This window comes from Protopterus annectens, chromosome 3.part0, assembly GCF_019279795.1.
Source record: "Protopterus annectens isolate FY-2018-M chromosome 3.part0, PAN1.0, whole genome shotgun sequence".
NCBI classification, from domain to species: domain Eukaryota; kingdom Metazoa; phylum Chordata; order Ceratodontiformes; family Protopteridae; genus Protopterus; species Protopterus annectens.
This window is the reverse complement of record NC_056731.1, coordinates 655,111,633-655,129,934: the sequence shown is the minus strand read 5'-3', so window position 1 is coordinate 655,129,934 and position 18,302 is coordinate 655,111,633. Positions and strand designations below refer to the sequence as shown.

Genomic DNA, 18,302 nt, shown 5'->3' with positions numbered 1-18,302 from the left:
TTCAATGCTGTATACCCAGGTTATGACTGAAAAGGGACACTTGACCAGCTCACTTACTTGGTAATCAAATTTCAAAATAAAAAAGTAAAATGAATGAGATGGACTGTATTGTTCACTTGTTCTCAAAATGCTACAGTTCAAAAACTGAATGGCAGTGGATGTGTGTTCTTTAGTACCTGTAGTTTAACAAGAAAGTCATAAAACATGATTAACTGTTTCTGGGAATAATGGAATTCCACTCATTAGCTTGTGATTTATTTATTTGTTTTTAGACTGAATATCATAATGAAGAGAAGCTCAACTCTAAATGAAGTGGCTATGTCATTTACACCACTATTGGTTATAGAACTTGCAAAGAATGTGAAATCAGAAGCCAAAGAATGGCTGATTAAGAAGATCACGGATAAAAAATCTAAGGGAGGTAAGTTAAGGCATTTCTGTTTTTTACAGCTGTGTTGGATTGCCTATTATTCATTCTGAAACGCTTCAAAAATGGTTACCTGGAGTAAATGGAACTGTTTATCTGAAACACAGATGCTCTTAAGAGCTTAAAACCCATGCGCAAAACCCACTAATTGAAGAACAGAATTGCACACAACACATGTACTCATGATATACTGGATATCATGTAACCAAAAACCTAACAGTTTAAAGCAAGTATTTTTAAGCAAGGCTTTTTCCATAGTTCTGCATTTACAATGTTTTTAGATACACAAATTACCCTTTTTCTTGGATGCTGCAGTCTTAGAGTGCTCATACACATTTCAGATATACATACGTGCATCAGAAACTCATTCCGCAAGGAGAATCCCCAATAAACATTCTTAAAAAAAAATCTGTTCTGAGTACTGCAAAGAAAACCATTCCAAACCAGTTATGCTAGATTACTGGGATTGAGTTGACTTTAGAACTATAACTGGGTTTGGCAACCTGTGAAAAGACTGTTTGGTGGTTATGCATGTATGTTGGCATTCGTCAACCTTACTTTACTTTTGATATTTTTATATTTGATTAAAATTACAGCATGCACCATTTGCACCATACTAGTCATCTATAAATGATCTTGTTCTTATGTCACTTCTAAGAACATTTCACCTTACTTAGCATATGGTAGCTTGGCCAGATTGTGGATGTCCGTAGTAAATTAGTTTTTTGTACTCCTGCTCGCAGCACTAGGAGCCTTATCAAAAAACTTCTCACCCGACAAACACTAGTTAGACTTGAGAAAGAATGTAGATATATGCATCATCACAGAGACCTGGTTCATGACTACCGAAGCACTCCTTCAGTGGAGGACTTCAATGCCTATCACTCATACAGACCCTCTGCATTAGAAGTAGGCACAAAAGGCATAGGTGTCTCTATATTAAAAACAATTTGATCTCCAGATTCGTTAGACCAGATAATGACTTGGAACTCCTCCCTGTTCAACTTACTATATCCAGAACCCCTTATCACGTCATTGTTAAATACAGGACTTCCTCTGTGCCCCCTCTGCCTATACTCCTACCTAACCAGTATGGAGTCCCAATGTATTAAGCCATACACCATTCTGTTAGAAGACTTATACCCTTTCAAACTCACTGGATATGTTAGTCTGCACCCCAGCCCCGGGAAAAAAATCCTGGACTTTGTCCTTACCAAACAGCTCTAATCCCCGTGTATTGTAACCTCCTCCCTGGTCAAATTGGACTGCAAGTCAGTCACATTCACCTTCAGAATGAAGCCTGAAGCAGTTCCTCAGTATTTCGAGACTAGGAAAAGGCTAATAAATTCCAAAGCCCCTTCTACCTTGACAGTCCTACTGCTTATACAGAATCCTTTACTGCCGAATGCTATGCAAATGTATATGGCTGCATAGGTGCGTCTGTTCTCCTAAAAAAAGGATGCAGTACCAAATTTAGAAATACCCTGCTAGAGTGGAACCCTAATATAAACAGGCTCTATAATAAAAGAAAATAAGTCATTGCATGTAAAAATAATTTAACTGTCAAGAAGCCAAAAATACTCTTGCTAAAGTAAATAAGGTACTCTGTATCCTAATGAAATCATTCAAAGCCAGATATAAGGTAAAATAGCCACCGTGGCAAAAGACAGCTGCAAAACCTTCTTTATGTTAGAAATCTCAGAAGCAATGCTTAGCATTATGCAGAACTAACAGTAAATTATATCACATACTTAGACCGAGATGACATAGCCAATATAGTAGCAGAAAAAATTAATGTCTACCTTCATCTCCCTCTCTACTCCAGTATTCTCAGATCAAATAGCCATATCTACATCTCCCACCCCCCATCTCACAACAACAAGTTCCCCAGGCACTGTCTAAGGTGAAAAGTACTACATCTGTGTGGTCGGATAACATACCAGGTTGACTACTGGCTAGCCTGAAACATGAATTGCCAAATCCACCTATGGAGACTATTGAGCATTAGCCTCAAAACCAGTTTTTGTGCCGGATGCGACAGTCATTTCCTTGCACAGAGGTGGTGGTATAATGGACCTGGATAATAAGCATGACCAACCTCATCTGTAAGGCTATGGAAGGGATCATTTCAGACCTAATAAATAAAGATATATTTGACATGTAGACTCTTGACCCCGTCCAGTTTGGATTTGTCAGGGGCAGGTCCTACCTACTTAACTTGGTTGACTTCTTCAGAAAGGCCACTGAGGCAATGGATAAGGGCAAATCAGTGCACACTGCTTATCTGAACCTTGCACAAGCATTCAGCACCATCCCACATTAAGCCATCATAAATGTTAACTCCTGCATAATTTGTTGGATAACAAATTGTCTGACAAAGAGAATAAAGAATGTGAGGATGGGTGGCTGTACCTTATCCAAAAGACCTGTCACAAGTGGGATGCCCCAGGGTCCAGTTCTTGGACCACTTTTCATTTTCATTTATTTTGCAGAAGACAAAGTTAATGGTAAAGGTTTGTGGCTGTCCAGGTTTGCAGATAAACTTGGTGCCATCATAAATTCCCCAGAGTGAAAGAAAATGCAGAAGATATTTTATTTTGTTTTATTTATTTATTTATTTATTTTTTACTTTCTGCACCATTGAACCTAGGTCTACTGTCTTGTAAAACCTAAATCCTTGTTTAGAAAGTGTGCTTGCAATCAAACTCTTCTGCCTGCCAATAGGTATACTCATTTTATACTGCCATAGGAAAGCACACACAATGTTTGCACTGCTCTGTTTGTTTTACATTTCACTAGGCACACTGGAAGAAAGTCTCAGACACTATGTCCAGATATTTTGAAATTAAGCTGTACTTGATAATGCTATCATTCTATATAAATGCACAAAAACATTTTGTATGAGAGACCAGGGTATAAACAATTCGTCTTTTGAGGATACATAGTCCATCATGGAAAAGAGAAGGCATAGCACCATCTCTCTCAAAAAAAGGACATCAGTATGTCCACCCATCTGGTTATTTTGGGTTAGAAGCAAATTAAAATTGTACTAAAACCTTCTGTTGTGTAGTGTTTGCAGGGGCAGTACAGAATACCAAGATAAAATATATGCTTTTTTCAGTGACTGCAGTTGGTCTTTTAATTTTTTTTCAGTCATAGGTAACTGTGGAATTCTCCAGTTTATGTTCAGTTCCTCTCCAAACAAATCATCTTATTGGTCTGGTAAATGTGAATAGCATGGCATACTTGCCCTATGCAGCTCTTTTCCTGGATTATACTTTACAACTCCAACATACATCTGCAGTCTCAACAGCATTATTTGCAGTCTTAGCAGTGCCTTGTACATGGGCTTCTTAAATATATATTTGCACTGGTTTATGACCTGTTGTAAGTGACCCAGTTTTCACATAAATATATCCCTTGGACTTTATACATTTGTTATGCTTTTCTGCTGATCTGCAGAGGCTCCTGACCCATAGGTAAGTGGCTTACTTTCTTGGAGAATTACTGTAGCAGTTTCATTTTGGCTGGTGTGCAGTTACTATAGTGTTAGTTTTTCAGATGCTAATTATTTCATTTTTTTTCTTGCTCTGTATACACATCTTATTTAAAAAAGATCCATAATTACAAAATTGTATCTGAAGGAATAAAATTTGAGAGATACACCCTCATTCCAAGAAATTTTATGAGAGTTTGTTTCTCATTAGGAGGAGACATTTGTACTATTTTTCAATTTTCAGTGTTGGTTCCCAAGGTGTCAGACGTGAACTCATGACCCATGCATCTCAAGTATGAAACTCAAAAGTTTGCTTTTCATTTTATATCAGTTTAAGGTAATTCTGTCTTAGTCTTTTCTGTACTCCATTTAGTTTTGTGTCATACTTTTCAATAGTCTGACCATAAAAACATAAAAGTATACAGCTTGGACTTTTTCTCTTTTAGCCTTACTTGCCAGACTCCTTTACATCAAGCACAGAAACATTCTTTGCTTGGGCATGGCAGACACTATGTTTGCAGTTGTGTAAAGTGGATAGTGCAGTTTTTGTAGCTTTAATAAGACCTTCTAAATGTATGAACATATGACTTTTATCGTGATTCACAACAGCTACTTTGCTGTGCTTAACTAGTTTAGCTTCACCGATCTCTTCTTGCATTTCATTTAATTTTCATTTCAGCTCAAAAAAATCCCTGCAACTTTATGTGGAGCATGCATTAAAGAAGTCTCTGCAGCATCTGCCTGAACATGATAAACTCCTGGTAAACATCCCAACTGGCATGTAAATTGTTTTGTCCTGATAGCCTTTAAGCAAGTTATCATACCAAACATTTTCTTGTTTGCACTGTAACTATACATTCATTTTGTAAATTGTGTTCATCATACCAAGATGTGGACAATTCAGATGGTGCCAAAAACTAAAGGATCATATTGGTATATGAATCTATATGAATTATTCTTATATTCACAAGTAAGCATTTTCTGACCTTTCTCTTTTAATTGAGAACCAGAAAATAGCAAGCAGCCAACACAACAACCCATTGCTTCACATTTATCTGAATGTTGTTCCTCGTTCCTTACCATATGCCTTATGGGCATCAGTCTTCTCCTTCCAGTTCTCTGCCCATTCATTCCCCATTACACTAGTCACTGCAGTGCATATCACCCTGTGGTGGGATCCCAAACCTTCATCAGAAGTTAGGCTTCTCATGCCTATGTACTATGAGTGATTGATGCTGGGGTGAGAGCTAACTATAGGAGGATCCTTCAAACATACTTTTGTTCTGCAGCTTATTAGTCTTTCAGTGCAGCCAAGCATGCATAAATGTCTCACAGTGCTCCCTCAGGGATTGATCCATGCTTCAGTTCATAGGTTGAATTATGGCTGCTGTATAACCATGTAGCTTTTTTGTGACTACACACCTCTTACTGTTCATACTGCAGCATCAGTTTCCGATGGTACCAGTCATGCATCAGGTTGGACTCTCTCCATCTGCAAGAGACTTGCTTTCCCATACCTTTAAGTGATCTTGGATCATCTGGGTCCTAGGACCGTATTCTTTTTCTCCAGTGAGTTGGTCTGTACTTCAAACATTTGAGTAGATCTTATATTACATTTTATGCCAGTACATATTTTATTTACCACAGTTAATTTATCAATCTTTATTAATTTTATTATTTTGTTTTTAGATTTCCATTTTTTTTTCTTTTGTGGTTTTCCTTTATTTTTGTCATGCACACTTACTGTGCATATTATCATCACAAATCATGCCAGTAAACTAATTTTCACTACTTTCTTTCAATACATAATCCTTTTTTAATAAAAATGTATTTTATTTTACACACCTTGACAAAAGGAGTTCTTTTCCCACACTGTCTACACACTTGATTAATTGTGAGATTTTTATTTTCATTATGCTTATAACCATACCAAGTTGTCAACAATGCATTTTACATTGCCCATGCCTCTGGAGCCTTCTTGTCTAATTTTCTCTCTCTCTTTTTTTTTTTTTTTCATTTTTCTGTCTCGCAAGCAATTGTATGCATATCACTCTTCAGTGGGATCATTTAACTGTGACAGAGTCTTCCTACATTATTCACTTTGCTTGACATGAACTCTTATTTTCTCAGTAATGTACCCTTTGTCAGGTCATTTTAATAGTAGAAAAAATCTGTCTTAAAATAGTAAATAATATAAATAACCAAATTTGTTTTCTTTGGTTTAATTCTTTAATTAACTAATATTTAAATGTATATTCTCAGTTGGACTTTCTGGGGGGGGGGGTTCTTTTGAAGAATAAATGACACATTTACACAGATTTTTGTCAGTTCCCGATATGTACAAAACTCTTGTCTCTTCACAGCAATATTCGTACTGTTCTTCTGTCTGAAAACATAGGCATATTATAAGCTTTCAGGGTTTCTTCCCATGTAGAATATGGAAACATATGATACTGTACCTTTGTCAGATGACTTGGATGTTCCAGCCATTCCACTTACAGTTGGGAATAAATTGAAATTTTGAATGTGCAGTTTGCTGTTCACACGAAAGATTACCCTGAACTGGGAGGTTTGCATGTGACTGCTGTTGCACCATTTTTGAAATGAAATACGGAACATTTTATTTTGATTATTTCTGACATCATGTAATATTTGTTACTCAGGGCATTGCAAATAAAAACAAAATGGCACAGACTGCATGTGGCCAGCTTCTTCTTCTTCTGCATGAATTTCAGACTGTGAAGAAAGTACAGCATACCAGATCCCATGATTATATACTGATCAATAACTCATTAAAAAAAACAAAAAAACAAAGCCTTTAAAGCTATATACATTGTATTACAGATGGGGCCAGGAAGTCATCGCTTTGATAGCCTGGGAGCTAATGCAGTGGAGCCAAGATTGGAGTTTTCCGCTTCTCTTGCAGTATGGCAGCCACTGTTTTCACGGCTCCATTTACACATTTGATGATGTTGATGGTAAACTGAATGATGATTTGTCTGTGGCTACAAAGCCATCATATCATAAGATTTTAGCATTGCACCCTTATGAACTTGAGCGGTGGATGATACCCACCAACCATTGTGAGCGATTTTCCTTCTGGCATGAGAATTTGTAGCAGGTCCTAGAGGTGTGTACTTCCCTATCAGTTTGGGAAGATCAGATGGGCTTCTCTGTAGTTGGGTAACATGCACCCCCTGTAGTATGGTTCCCACGTAAACCCACTCAAGCTTTGGGGAGTGCTCATTACATTAAATTCTGCGGAAGGCTACTAGGCCATGGTTTTTCATCAAGCAGTTTGCAGTTTCATGTGCTGATATTCCCTGTACTGAGTAGTATTGCAGGCTTGCATTGTGTTATAAACTGCAAAGATATTTGATAGTCATTTGCATCTAGTAGATAATGAATTGCTAGTGAACTCCCTGAGCTTCAGCTCAACATACATACAAATATTTCAGGCATGGGCATTAATGCCCTTCTAGCCTGCCAATATGTCAAAACAGTTGTTTCTATAATAAGTGTACAGACTGTTCTCAAAAGTATCTAAACTAGTGCTTGTTTTAATGTAATTTGGTAGTCTATTCCATGCATCAACTGCTGTCTCAAAGAACCAGTTATTACACTTCTTATTCCTATATAGTCTTCTACATATGTTGTCTTATGATTCTCTACTACTTTTTGTTAACCCCAAACATTCCCAGAGATAGTTGTCTCTAAATGCCCTATATACCTGAATAAGATCTCTTCTTAAATATCTATGAGCGACACTGTACAAATTCAGATATTTTATTCTTTCATAATAGTGTTTCCAGTGTCTGATGATTCTCTACTACTTTTTGTTAAGCCCATACATTCCCAGAGATAGTTATCTCTAAATGCCCTATGTATCTGAATAAGACCTCCTCTTAAATATCTGTGAGAGACACTGTACAAATTCAGATATTTTATTATTTCATAATTTAAATTTTCACATCCATGGATGCCTTTGGTATATTTTCTTTATAATGTTTCCAGTTTAATCATGCATGTTTTCTTACAAGGTTTCCATATTATTATTTCATGCTCAAGTTTGGGTCTAATGTAACTAACAAACAGTGAGTTCATCTTTTCTGATTTCCTAGACTTTATAAATCTTTTTATACAACTTATAGTTCTATAACTATCATTAACCAATTGGTTGATAAAATTAGAAAAACTTTAGAGATGGATCTACCCATATACCCAGGTCCTTAAATGTATATACAGGTTCAATCACTGTGTGTTGTATTAAATATTCACCTTTCAAGTTTACGTCTCCCAAATCTCATATGCCTAGTTTTTGATGTATTTATCAGTATATTATTCTCCTGTGCCCAAGAGGTCAATTTTGTCAAGTTCTTTTGCAGACATACCCTATCTGTAACTGATGTAATCGACTGACCCAGTTTCAAGTAATCTGCATACAGACTGTAGAACACTTCATATGAAAAAGATAGATTTGAAACATAGAATCTAAACAAGTATGGACCCAGGACAGAGCCCTGTGGGACACCCTGACTGTAACCAAAAATTTCACCTGTCCAGTTGCTGCATTATACTTGTCATGTCTTGTTTGTAAGCCATGCCACTGTCCATCTTATCAAGACTACATCAATAAGTATTTTTAATGATTTATTGATCAGTATTTTGTGTATGATCCTGTCAAATGCTGAATTTAAATCTATGTAAATTAAATCACAGCACAATTCATCATTCATAAGTGTTGTTATATTGTTATAGATCATCATGTTACAGGTGATAATAGATCTATTTTCAACATCTGCATGCTCACATATGGTTTCAAGCCCCATCTTTTCCAATTCTAACAATAACTTATCCAGTATTACCTTCTCCATTATTTTTCCACAAAATGAAAGTAGACATAAGGGTCTATATGACTCTGGATTTGTCTTACTTCCCTTTCTCACAGGTTTAACAAGTGCATGTCTCCAGTGTTGAAGCATCTCACAGTACTGATACGGCATAGTATATAATAGATATAATGCTATTATAAGTTACTGTGGAAGTGCTCTCAGGTCATTTTTATTTATTCCGTTTTCCTCCATATGCTTTGTTTGGATCCAGTTTGTATAGTTCTTTTTCAATTTAATCTAATTTGATTTTAGTATCTGAGGCTACCCAGATGTTATTAGGGCAACTTACTTTCTTTGTGGATCCAAACTAATTTGCATAAGATTTTGTAAACGTATATATAATCTTTTGATTCTGAGAATACATTTTAGAATCTGTATAATTTATCAGTTTGTATGTCTATACACCTTCATCATCTCATATGTCTACAAAATGGTTTCCTGTTATGCTCAATATCCTTATATAAATTTAATTCAATTTTTTAATCCTCTTTCTCACTATGCTTAAGTTTGTCCTGCTTATTTCAGTTTTCAGAGTTGTAGTTCAATCTCTTTTCCATTTCTTATATTTTTTTGCCTCTCATCATAATCAAGTATCTTGTTCTTATGGAAATATCCTGACATTGTGTGCCGTCCTGATTTAAAAATTTTTTTTTTTTTTTTACATGAGGTTCATAGGTGTGTACTAGGCTAATGGCTCTGGAGCCTTTACAAGCCTAGCCCATAGGATTATCCTGGCATTGTGCCACCCGACTTTAGTTCCCAGTGCCTCTGTCGAGTAGAGCTACTGGAGTGATCCCCAGTGTGAATTTTCTATTTCCCATCCACTCATCAAGATTTCTCTTGAAGAGGGCCAGTGAGGTGCTCTGTTTGACATGTATGGGAAGTCAATTCATAGCATGGGCAGTTTCTGGGTTATGAACCTGTCCCTCCAGCTTGTTCTGTTGATTGTGGTAATGAGGTTGAGGTCTCTGGAGCATGTGGTGTGGAGGGATTGGGATTTCTTTAGATGTAGCATTTCTAACAAAGCTGGGTCAGACATGGCTTTGTAAGGCAAGCAGAGATTGCCTCTAAGTAGGTGATATGAGACAGAGAGTAGTTGGAGTTTTTTGAGTCTGTCCATATAGGACAAGTGTTTAAGGCCTAGGATCCTCTTTGTGAGGTACTTTTGTGGCTTCTCCAGTTGTTGCAGGTGTCTAGTGAGGTACATGCCAAATGGGGCATTGTACTAGATGATTGGCCTAATGAGGGAAGAGTAGAAGGAGACAATGACCTCTTTCTTCCTGGATGCAAAACCCTTAGTAATGAGATGTCACATAGAAGGACTTGGCAATGTGATGATCAAAAAAGAGGTTGCTGTCAACCTGTGTTCCCAGATCTCTTATAATGCCTTCTGTGTTCAGTGGAATACCACTAATGTGGTAATTCATGGGAACTGGGTTTTTCCCAAAGGGGATGACGGCACATTTTTTTTGGCATTGAGCTTAAGGCCATGGTTCTGACACCACTAGTTGGTCTCAGTGGGGCCATTCTATAGGATGTCAACATCACTTGGGGACTTAGTAATAGCTCCCAACTTGCAATTCTCTGCAAACTTTGTCAGCCAGAGTCCCTCCGTGTTGGCCTGGACTTCAGAGAAGTAGATACCAAACAAGAGAGGACCCCGGACCAAACCCTGTGGAACTCCACTCGTGACTAGTTGGCAGTCTAATTGGAGCCAGAGACTTTCACACTGTGGGTTCTGCGAGCCAGTTTGCAACCCACCTAGTGATACAGCGGTTGATGCCTAGCTTAGTGAGTTTTTCTATGATTCCTGAGTGGGGAATGGTATCAAAGGCTTTGGCCAGACCAAGGTAGGCTGTATGAACCACCTTGCCATCATCCACAGCGATGGTGACTGACTCAAAGAAGTCAACCAGGTTGAGCAGGCATGATCTACCCTTCACAAAACCAAACTGTGTGGGATCCAAAGTTTGGAGATTCCCTATATCCTTGTTTATTAGGTCCATGATGATGTGCTCCATAGCATTGCATATCAGACTCCTCGGGCTAATGGGGCGATAGTTCCGAGGGTCTGTAGTCACTCCTCCTTTGTGGAGAGGGATGACTGTAGCAGTGCACCATTCGATAGGGACAAAGCCTGACGTGAGTCTGTGATTAAACATTGTACACAGGTGCGATGCCAGTTCACTCTGTAGTTCATGTAGAACACAGTCAGGGATATTGTCAGGTCCCATAGAAGCTGTATTCTTGGCCTTGGACAGTGCTATTTTAACCTGTGCAGCAGTAATACTGGGTGCCTGGCAATCTACTGGTATTGTGATTGGTCCTTTGGTGGGGGTGAGAGGGGTAAAGTTGGCACTGAATCTGTCGACCAGTATATTGGCAGTATCTGTTGGCTCTGTATAGGAGGTAGCATCGTGCAGTAGCTCAGAGTAATTCTGGGTATTGCCTTGTAGATTCTTTACGTAACTGTAGAAGGCCATGTGGTTGCCTTTACTACCTGCTGCAGTTCTGTTTTCTTAGTTAGATTTAGAGGATTTGATGAGGGAGCTCAATGTTTTGTTGAGGCTGATAAGGGAGTCTTTCCCATCTTGGGACTTCACCTTATTCTGCATCAGTTTCCTCCTTCTGTTGTAGAGTTTGTTTTTTGCAGGGAACCAACAGATTGGCTTCCTTTTTTTGGAGGAGAGCATCTTGGTTCTACTGGGTATGGCGAGATCTTTGCATTTGTGTACATGTTCGTACAGTGCATCGGTGTATGATTCGGCAGTCATGCAACTATTCACCATTTGCATGGGTGCTGTGAAGTTAGCCACCTCTGTTTTTAGGAGCCCAAAGTTAGCTTTGGAGAAGTTTTTCATGGTGGTTACCTATGTGGGGCGGGTGGGAGGGATGTGGATTTTCAAGGTGATTAGTTTGTGTTCAGATCTAACCAGGGAGGAGTTGACTAATGGTGTAGAGCAAAGATCACCCATGTTAGTAATGACCAGGTCAAGGATGTTGCTACCACTAGTGGGGGTAAGAACAAGCTGGTCCAGGGCATTGGAATTAATGAATTCCAAAAAACTTTGGGCAAGTGTATTGGTACATGAATAGTTTTTCCATTTAATGGAGGGGTAGTTGAAGTCAGCTAGTATGAGAGTTTTAGGTTGGATCCCAATATTCTCCAGGATGCTTAGGAACGTGGAGTGTGAGTCTTTGGACATGGTTTGGGACCTGTAGCAGGCTACGATCTGAATCACTGTCTTACCCAGTGTTAGCTGCAGCTGAAGTATCTCTGATGCATTATGTTGGGCTACCAGTTTGGAGGTATGCACATCCTTTATGAATATGGAAACACCACCACCATTGGAGCTTCGGTCCAAGTTCTGGGGCCGAAAGGTGTGGAATTAGTGAGTTATAGCCTGGTAGTGCAGGGGGGCTTTCTGCTGCCTTGAACCAGGTCTCTATTACAGCACAAATGTTGATGTTCTCCATTTTAAGGAATGCTTCAGGCGAGTGCATTTTGAGATTTAGACTTCTAGCATTGAGCAGCATGACCCTTGGATTGCATTTGTTTGTAGCTGTTATGGTGGTAATTTGGTCTTTTGAACACCACCTAAAAAAGCACTATGGGGTGACAAGAGCCTTGGCCAGCATCTGAAAGCACAGGGGTGACAGATGCAGGCCATCTCTGGCAAAGCGTTGAGGTCTGTTAATCATGTCATCCCAGGCAGACAGATACTGGATCCCTTTAAAATGACACCAGAAACTTAGCTAGTTGTTGAAATCAATCATTTTCTGCTTGTACTGTGGTATCATTCTGGGTGATGGTAGGAGGCTGCTCAGGGCTAGGGTCTAACCCGCCTGGGCTACATATTTAAAGAGCTCCTCCAAGTCTCTTTTCATATAGTCCAGGGAGGTATGTCTCAGGTCATTCACACCCGCATGTACATGTACAATGATAGAGTCATATTTGTACCTGTTGTTGAGTTACCTGAGTGCGTGCATTATGTGGCAGATCCTGGCACTTGACAGGCAGCTGACTGTTCCTTTCTCCTTATTCAACCTAGTGAGTGGAACATCAGTGTGCCTCTCTATATGACAAGTCTGTTGGTGATGCTGTTTTGCCTTGGGGGCTCTGGTTGAGTGGCACACTGTTTGGGAGAGTTATGTGTCTTGTGATTAGTGTTGTGTTGTGGTGGTCAAGTGTGTTTCTGCCTTGGAGGTCTCTGCTGTTTGGGTAGATTTTTATTTAGAGCCTCCACAAAAGTGGGTGTGTGGTTTGTGTTTTTATGTGAAGGCAGTGCTGGTGTGTGTTCTGGATGGCTATGTGTTCCATGTGATGTGGTCTGACCTTCTCTTCTTGACCAACTATCCTGGTCTTGGCTGGAGAGTGCGTGGCTTCCAGTTTGGATATATAAGTGCATCTCTCGCAAGTTTGAGTGTGGGGAGGTAAGAGGAGAGGGTTGTCAGTGTACATGAGGCAGTTGTGCTACATTTCCTCAGGATGCCCAAGTTCACCGGTTTAATAGGAAAAAGCACAGGAAACTGACCTTTAGACATGCCTGGAGGGGTGGGCATTAATAATAAGTACTGGAGCTATTTTCTTGTAGAAGGTTTAGTGCTGGTAGCACTTTTGTGTGCTACAATAATTGCTACAAGAAGTCTGGTAAAGTGCTAGACTAATAAGCTAGTAAAAGTGCAGGTGAGGAGAGAACTAGCAGATCTAAGGGAAAATTGAAGAGCAGGCTTTTTGGCACCACTCAGAAGCTTACAAACAGTCCTGGATACAGCAAATCTGTATCCGGACAAGCCTAGTTACAGGAAAGGCAGGAAACAAGTGCAAATGGGGGTTTTACACTAGAAAGTTGAAAGAGATGGAAAAACTGCCCTAACGGCCAATAAACTACAATTTCTGGGCCAGAAACCACTCCTCTTTTGGTAGATAGGTTACCTAGTGTTTACCACTCCCACTGATAAGCTAAAAGGCTTCCCTCCAACACATAAAGGCTTGTGGGGCTCAGAAGCTTACAAGCAGTCCTGGATACAGCAAATCTTTATCTGGACTAGACTGGCTACAGGAAAGGCAGGAAATACGCTTAGAATTTTTTTTTTTTTTAGTAAAGTGGAAAAGGAGAAAGGAGAAACAGAAGATAATTCAAGGTTAAGAACCTAAGTGGTTTGGCCTTCTCAAATGTTCTCTGTGTATTAGGTAGAATAAGCTAATGACACTAGACTGGGAAGAGTGTCCCAGATCAAATTTACAGTAGGGGGCGGGCAACTGCAAAGCCACCAAGCATAACAACAAACAAAATCAGACACCAAGAAAAGCAATCTCTGGCAAATTAATAAATGTAGCAGTTTTCTTAAATAAAACAATACCAGACACCAAGAAAGCAGTTTATGGCAAATTAATAAATGCAGCAGTTTTCTTAACTAAAACAAAATCAGACACCAAGAAAAGCAATCTCTAGCAAATTAATAAATGCAGCAGTTTTCTTAACCAAAACAAAATCAGACACCAGGAAAAACAATCTCTAGCAAATTAATAAATGCAGGAGTTTTCTTAACTAAAACAAAATCAGACACCAAGACAAGATGTCTCTAGCAAATTAATAAATGCAGCAGTTTTCTTAAGTAAAACAAAATCAGACACCAAGAAAAACAATCTCTAGCAAATTAATAAATTCAGCAGTTTTCTTAACTATAACAAAATCAGACACTAAGAAAAGCAATCTCTAGCAAATTAATAAATGCAACAGGTCTGTTGACTATCACTGGTAGCAGATTAAGTGCTAAAAATATACTTATAGGCTTTCTGTATCCAGATGTCTATTGAATCAGTCGGCGCTTGGCCACCAAGAGCAGCTAAGAATACTGATACTGTCTCACAGAATTGTAACTCCTTATACAATAGTATAAAGGAAAACTTAAGAGCCTCAGGGAATCAGATAACACAAAAAGCTAAGCTCATACAACCCTTGCTATGAAACCAGCTGAAGAGGATCTGGGCAGTGACCAGAAATATCAAGCAAATAAGAAACAATTTCTCTTTCAAAACTTTCCACATTTCTTCTGTAGTTTTCCACTGAACCCATCACTTTATTTTTACACAGTGACTGTTTTGCTGCCATGTAATTTATTAATTTTCTGTGCATTGGTTTAGATTTAATTTTGACAGAATTATCTAGCAACAAATTAAGCTGTATAACCCCATGATCACTGCACATCGACGGTGGTAAAACTTGACATGAAGTAACAGTAATTTCTTTAGGAACACAAACTATGTCTAGCATGTTCCATTCCCTAGTAGTTTTTTTTTTTTTTTTTTTTTTTTTTTACAATATGAAGCAATTGTTCATGAACATACATTGTGAATAATTTCCTTACTAATGTTGTTGTAACAATATTATTCCAGTCTGTTTCTGGAAAATTTAAGTCTCCAGCCACTATTATTCCTCCCTCCCATTTTTCTTGCAAGAAATGTATGAATTCCTCTAGGTTATCAGCACTTGGCTTTGGCGGTCAATGCACTTCAATATTTTTATATGTGTTCCAGGGATGTCTGCTGTCACAGTTACACAATCTATAGTATTGGTGTCATCACTGAACATGTAATAATCACAGGTCTCATAACTATCTTTAATCCTTATAACACCACCATCTGATTTTTTGTTAGATTGTCTGTTAAAGTAAAAACATTTGTATCCTGACAAAACTGGTTTCCAGTAATTGTTCTTTAACCATATTTCACAAACAATAAAAACATCAATCTTGTGGGAGCATAGCAAATTTTCAAGTAAAAAAAAAATATTATTAATTCCGATAGCATTAATAACCATCAGAGATGTATCAAATGTTGCTGTGTTTGAACTGTTAAATTTTCGACCTGGCAAAACTCCAGCTGTGATAATCTATTGGAGCTGAGGATTTTGGACTCCACTTAAGGTCTTGCAATAATGGTGTAACCCGCTGATTCCACACATGAGAAAATAGTCTTCTTCTTCCACTCAATTCAGCTGGATGCAGAGAAGTTAATGGGAGACGCATGCTGTCTTCTATTTTAGGAAAGATTCTTGTATGTTTTCCCCCATGCCATGCTTAATTCAGACAGAAACAGAAAAAAAACCTAAACACTTTGTCATTGCCCTGTGGTCACTGTGACCGGTATGGTTTCAAGCTCTCTGGTCGTTGTCATTGTAAAGAGTTGTTCTGTCCCTCTACACCACCTTACTCGTGTACTGCTCCTACCCGTGTCCCCATCCCTAACCATATATATTATGTTACCAAAATCCCTTTCCTTGACAGTTTCTCTACACAAGACAAAAGGCACAGCACACACAACACTGAACATACACAACACTGAGGCTATCCCCTTACCTAACTCTTACTGTAACCTTAACCCTCAAAACTAGCATATACACAGTATCTGCTATAACAGCCTTGCACATCTTCACAACACCACTTTTTTCATTCAAACCTTAATTTACCTGTGTGCTCCTACATACCTACACTATATAAAGCTAAATTAATCCATATGTGATTTTATTTATTTATTTAACATTTGTTGACTGGGAAATTCCGACTCGGACAAAGCCTGTTTTCAGCAGAGGCCTGAGGAGAAGTTTGAATTTTCGTCTGAGATGTAGTAGTAGATTTAACAGACGCTGTAACAAAATATCCTACTTCATTTAGAGTAACCAATTATGGCATATAAAAATAGCCAATTATATATGTATAGCTTAGAGTGATTTATCAGTTTGGTAATATTACATCTTATGTAAGATGCCAGCTATTCTTCCTTAACATATCATTCATGTAACTGTGCCAGTTGACCCATAGACATTGAAAAATTTGTCCCATTAGATAGGCATGCATACATTTACACTAACTAAGGAATATAAAATGCAGACGATATTCACAAAGGAAATTCTCAACAAAAAAATTAAGTAATGTCCTTGTTTTCCATTGTTTTAGCACAGACTAGTTTTACTACACTAGCCAGGTTCTAACTGGCTCTCTGAGCAAGCTGGTTTCCTTTACTAGCACTTGTCATAATCCCAAAAATCCAAACCTTCCAGCACATTTTTGGATGTCCTAGGTATTTTATTTAACAGTTGATTCACATTGTGCTAATACCTTTGTATAGAAGGGTATTCCTAGAACATAAGCAAGTTATCTGCACTTATACTGTCATATCTCCAGCATTTACTTTTGAGATGTTCCCCTGTTGTAGCATATTTAGAGGGTGTAAAATACCAATTAGACAACAATTTCAAATGCTATTTCTTATGTCTAGGCCGATGGTTAAGCTTTCATTCTGCTTTCCATACTTCACCCCATTCCAACAGTAACAATTTCTTATGTTCCTGTGTCCTCCGTGTACTGCGCATGAGGTGCCTGAAGATTCCTGACCTAGCTGCCCATATATCTTTATATATCCGGGTCACCCTACCAGACCTACTGTTGATCCATTTTTTTCTTGAGTGGCTTTTACAAGATTTTTCTACTGGGAGTATATGTTTTGCTAACACTTGTCCAATTTAAATATGGGCGAGCCAGTCCTACTCTCTAAGGTGGTACTATGAAAGCTATAAAGCTCCTGATTCTTAGCTTCTGACAGAATATGTTCCCATACCAGTATTCCTTTGCTAAACCATAGCTCCCTGTCCATTTTTGTGACACATTTCCTGATTCAAAGGTGAGCATGTATACAACTGTCTGAACCTATTCCCCATTCTGCATCCCCAAATTTCATACACTAATTATATAGATCCCAGATCCATGACATTATGATATCAGAAAAGGGATAATCTGCAAGTTCCCCTGACTGTATCCCCTTAAACTCTACCCTGTTACATCTTCTAGTCAAATGACCAAGTTTAAAAATTGTGGCATATCTGGGTAAATGCAAGAACCCCCATCCCGCATAACACTTAAGTATATAGGCTAGCTCTGAGGAAATTCTTCTAGAGTCTCATAGCACATGCTTATTTATGAATTCCTGTAGTCCCATGAGAGTGAGTTGGTTCACGTGTTTGGGCATATTTCTTATCATGTAGGTAGTATATGGCAGAATCATTGCCTAGATTTTGCCCATAATGTGGTTTTGTATCTTTATGTGTTCATTATATTGATCACCGCTGGAGTAGAATTGGCTATATGTATTATATCCCGCCAAGGATATAACAACCAGCCAGCTTCCAAAGTTCAGGGCATCTTCCACGCACCCAATCTGTCAGGCAGCTCAAGCGGAACTGGCTAAAAGGACAAGATTGGGTGCAAAGCCCTTCACAGTTTTACTGCTACTGAATAGTGTCCTCATCTGACACTTTTGAGGATTGACAGTCAGCTTGTGCTGTTCCTTTGCTGGGGAGATAAATTCACTTTGGGGTAAAACCTTCCCATTTTCTTATTTGTCTTGCTGTTTTATCAGGTTCCTGTTCAGGAAAGTTATTTTAAAGGTAGGAGTGTTGTGTTTTAATGCACTGTCATGAGGCTGTAA

The 18,302-nt window shown here is 38.5% G+C and overlaps 1 protein-coding gene across 3 annotated transcripts in view; it reads left to right on the top strand.

Moving 5' to 3' along the window:
* Positions 1-18,302, top strand: part of ANO10 (anoctamin 10) — a 1,956,032-nt gene that overhangs the window by 177,662 nt on the left and 1,760,068 nt on the right. For all 3 annotated transcript variants that reach the window (XM_044065053.1, XM_044065056.1, XM_044065055.1), the window contains exon 2: positions 273-421. In XM_044065053.1, coding sequence (XP_043920988.1) covers positions 286-421 — 136 coding nt within the window. In that variant the 5' untranslated portion in view covers positions 273-285. The remainder of the gene's footprint in view (positions 1-272; positions 422-18,302) is intronic.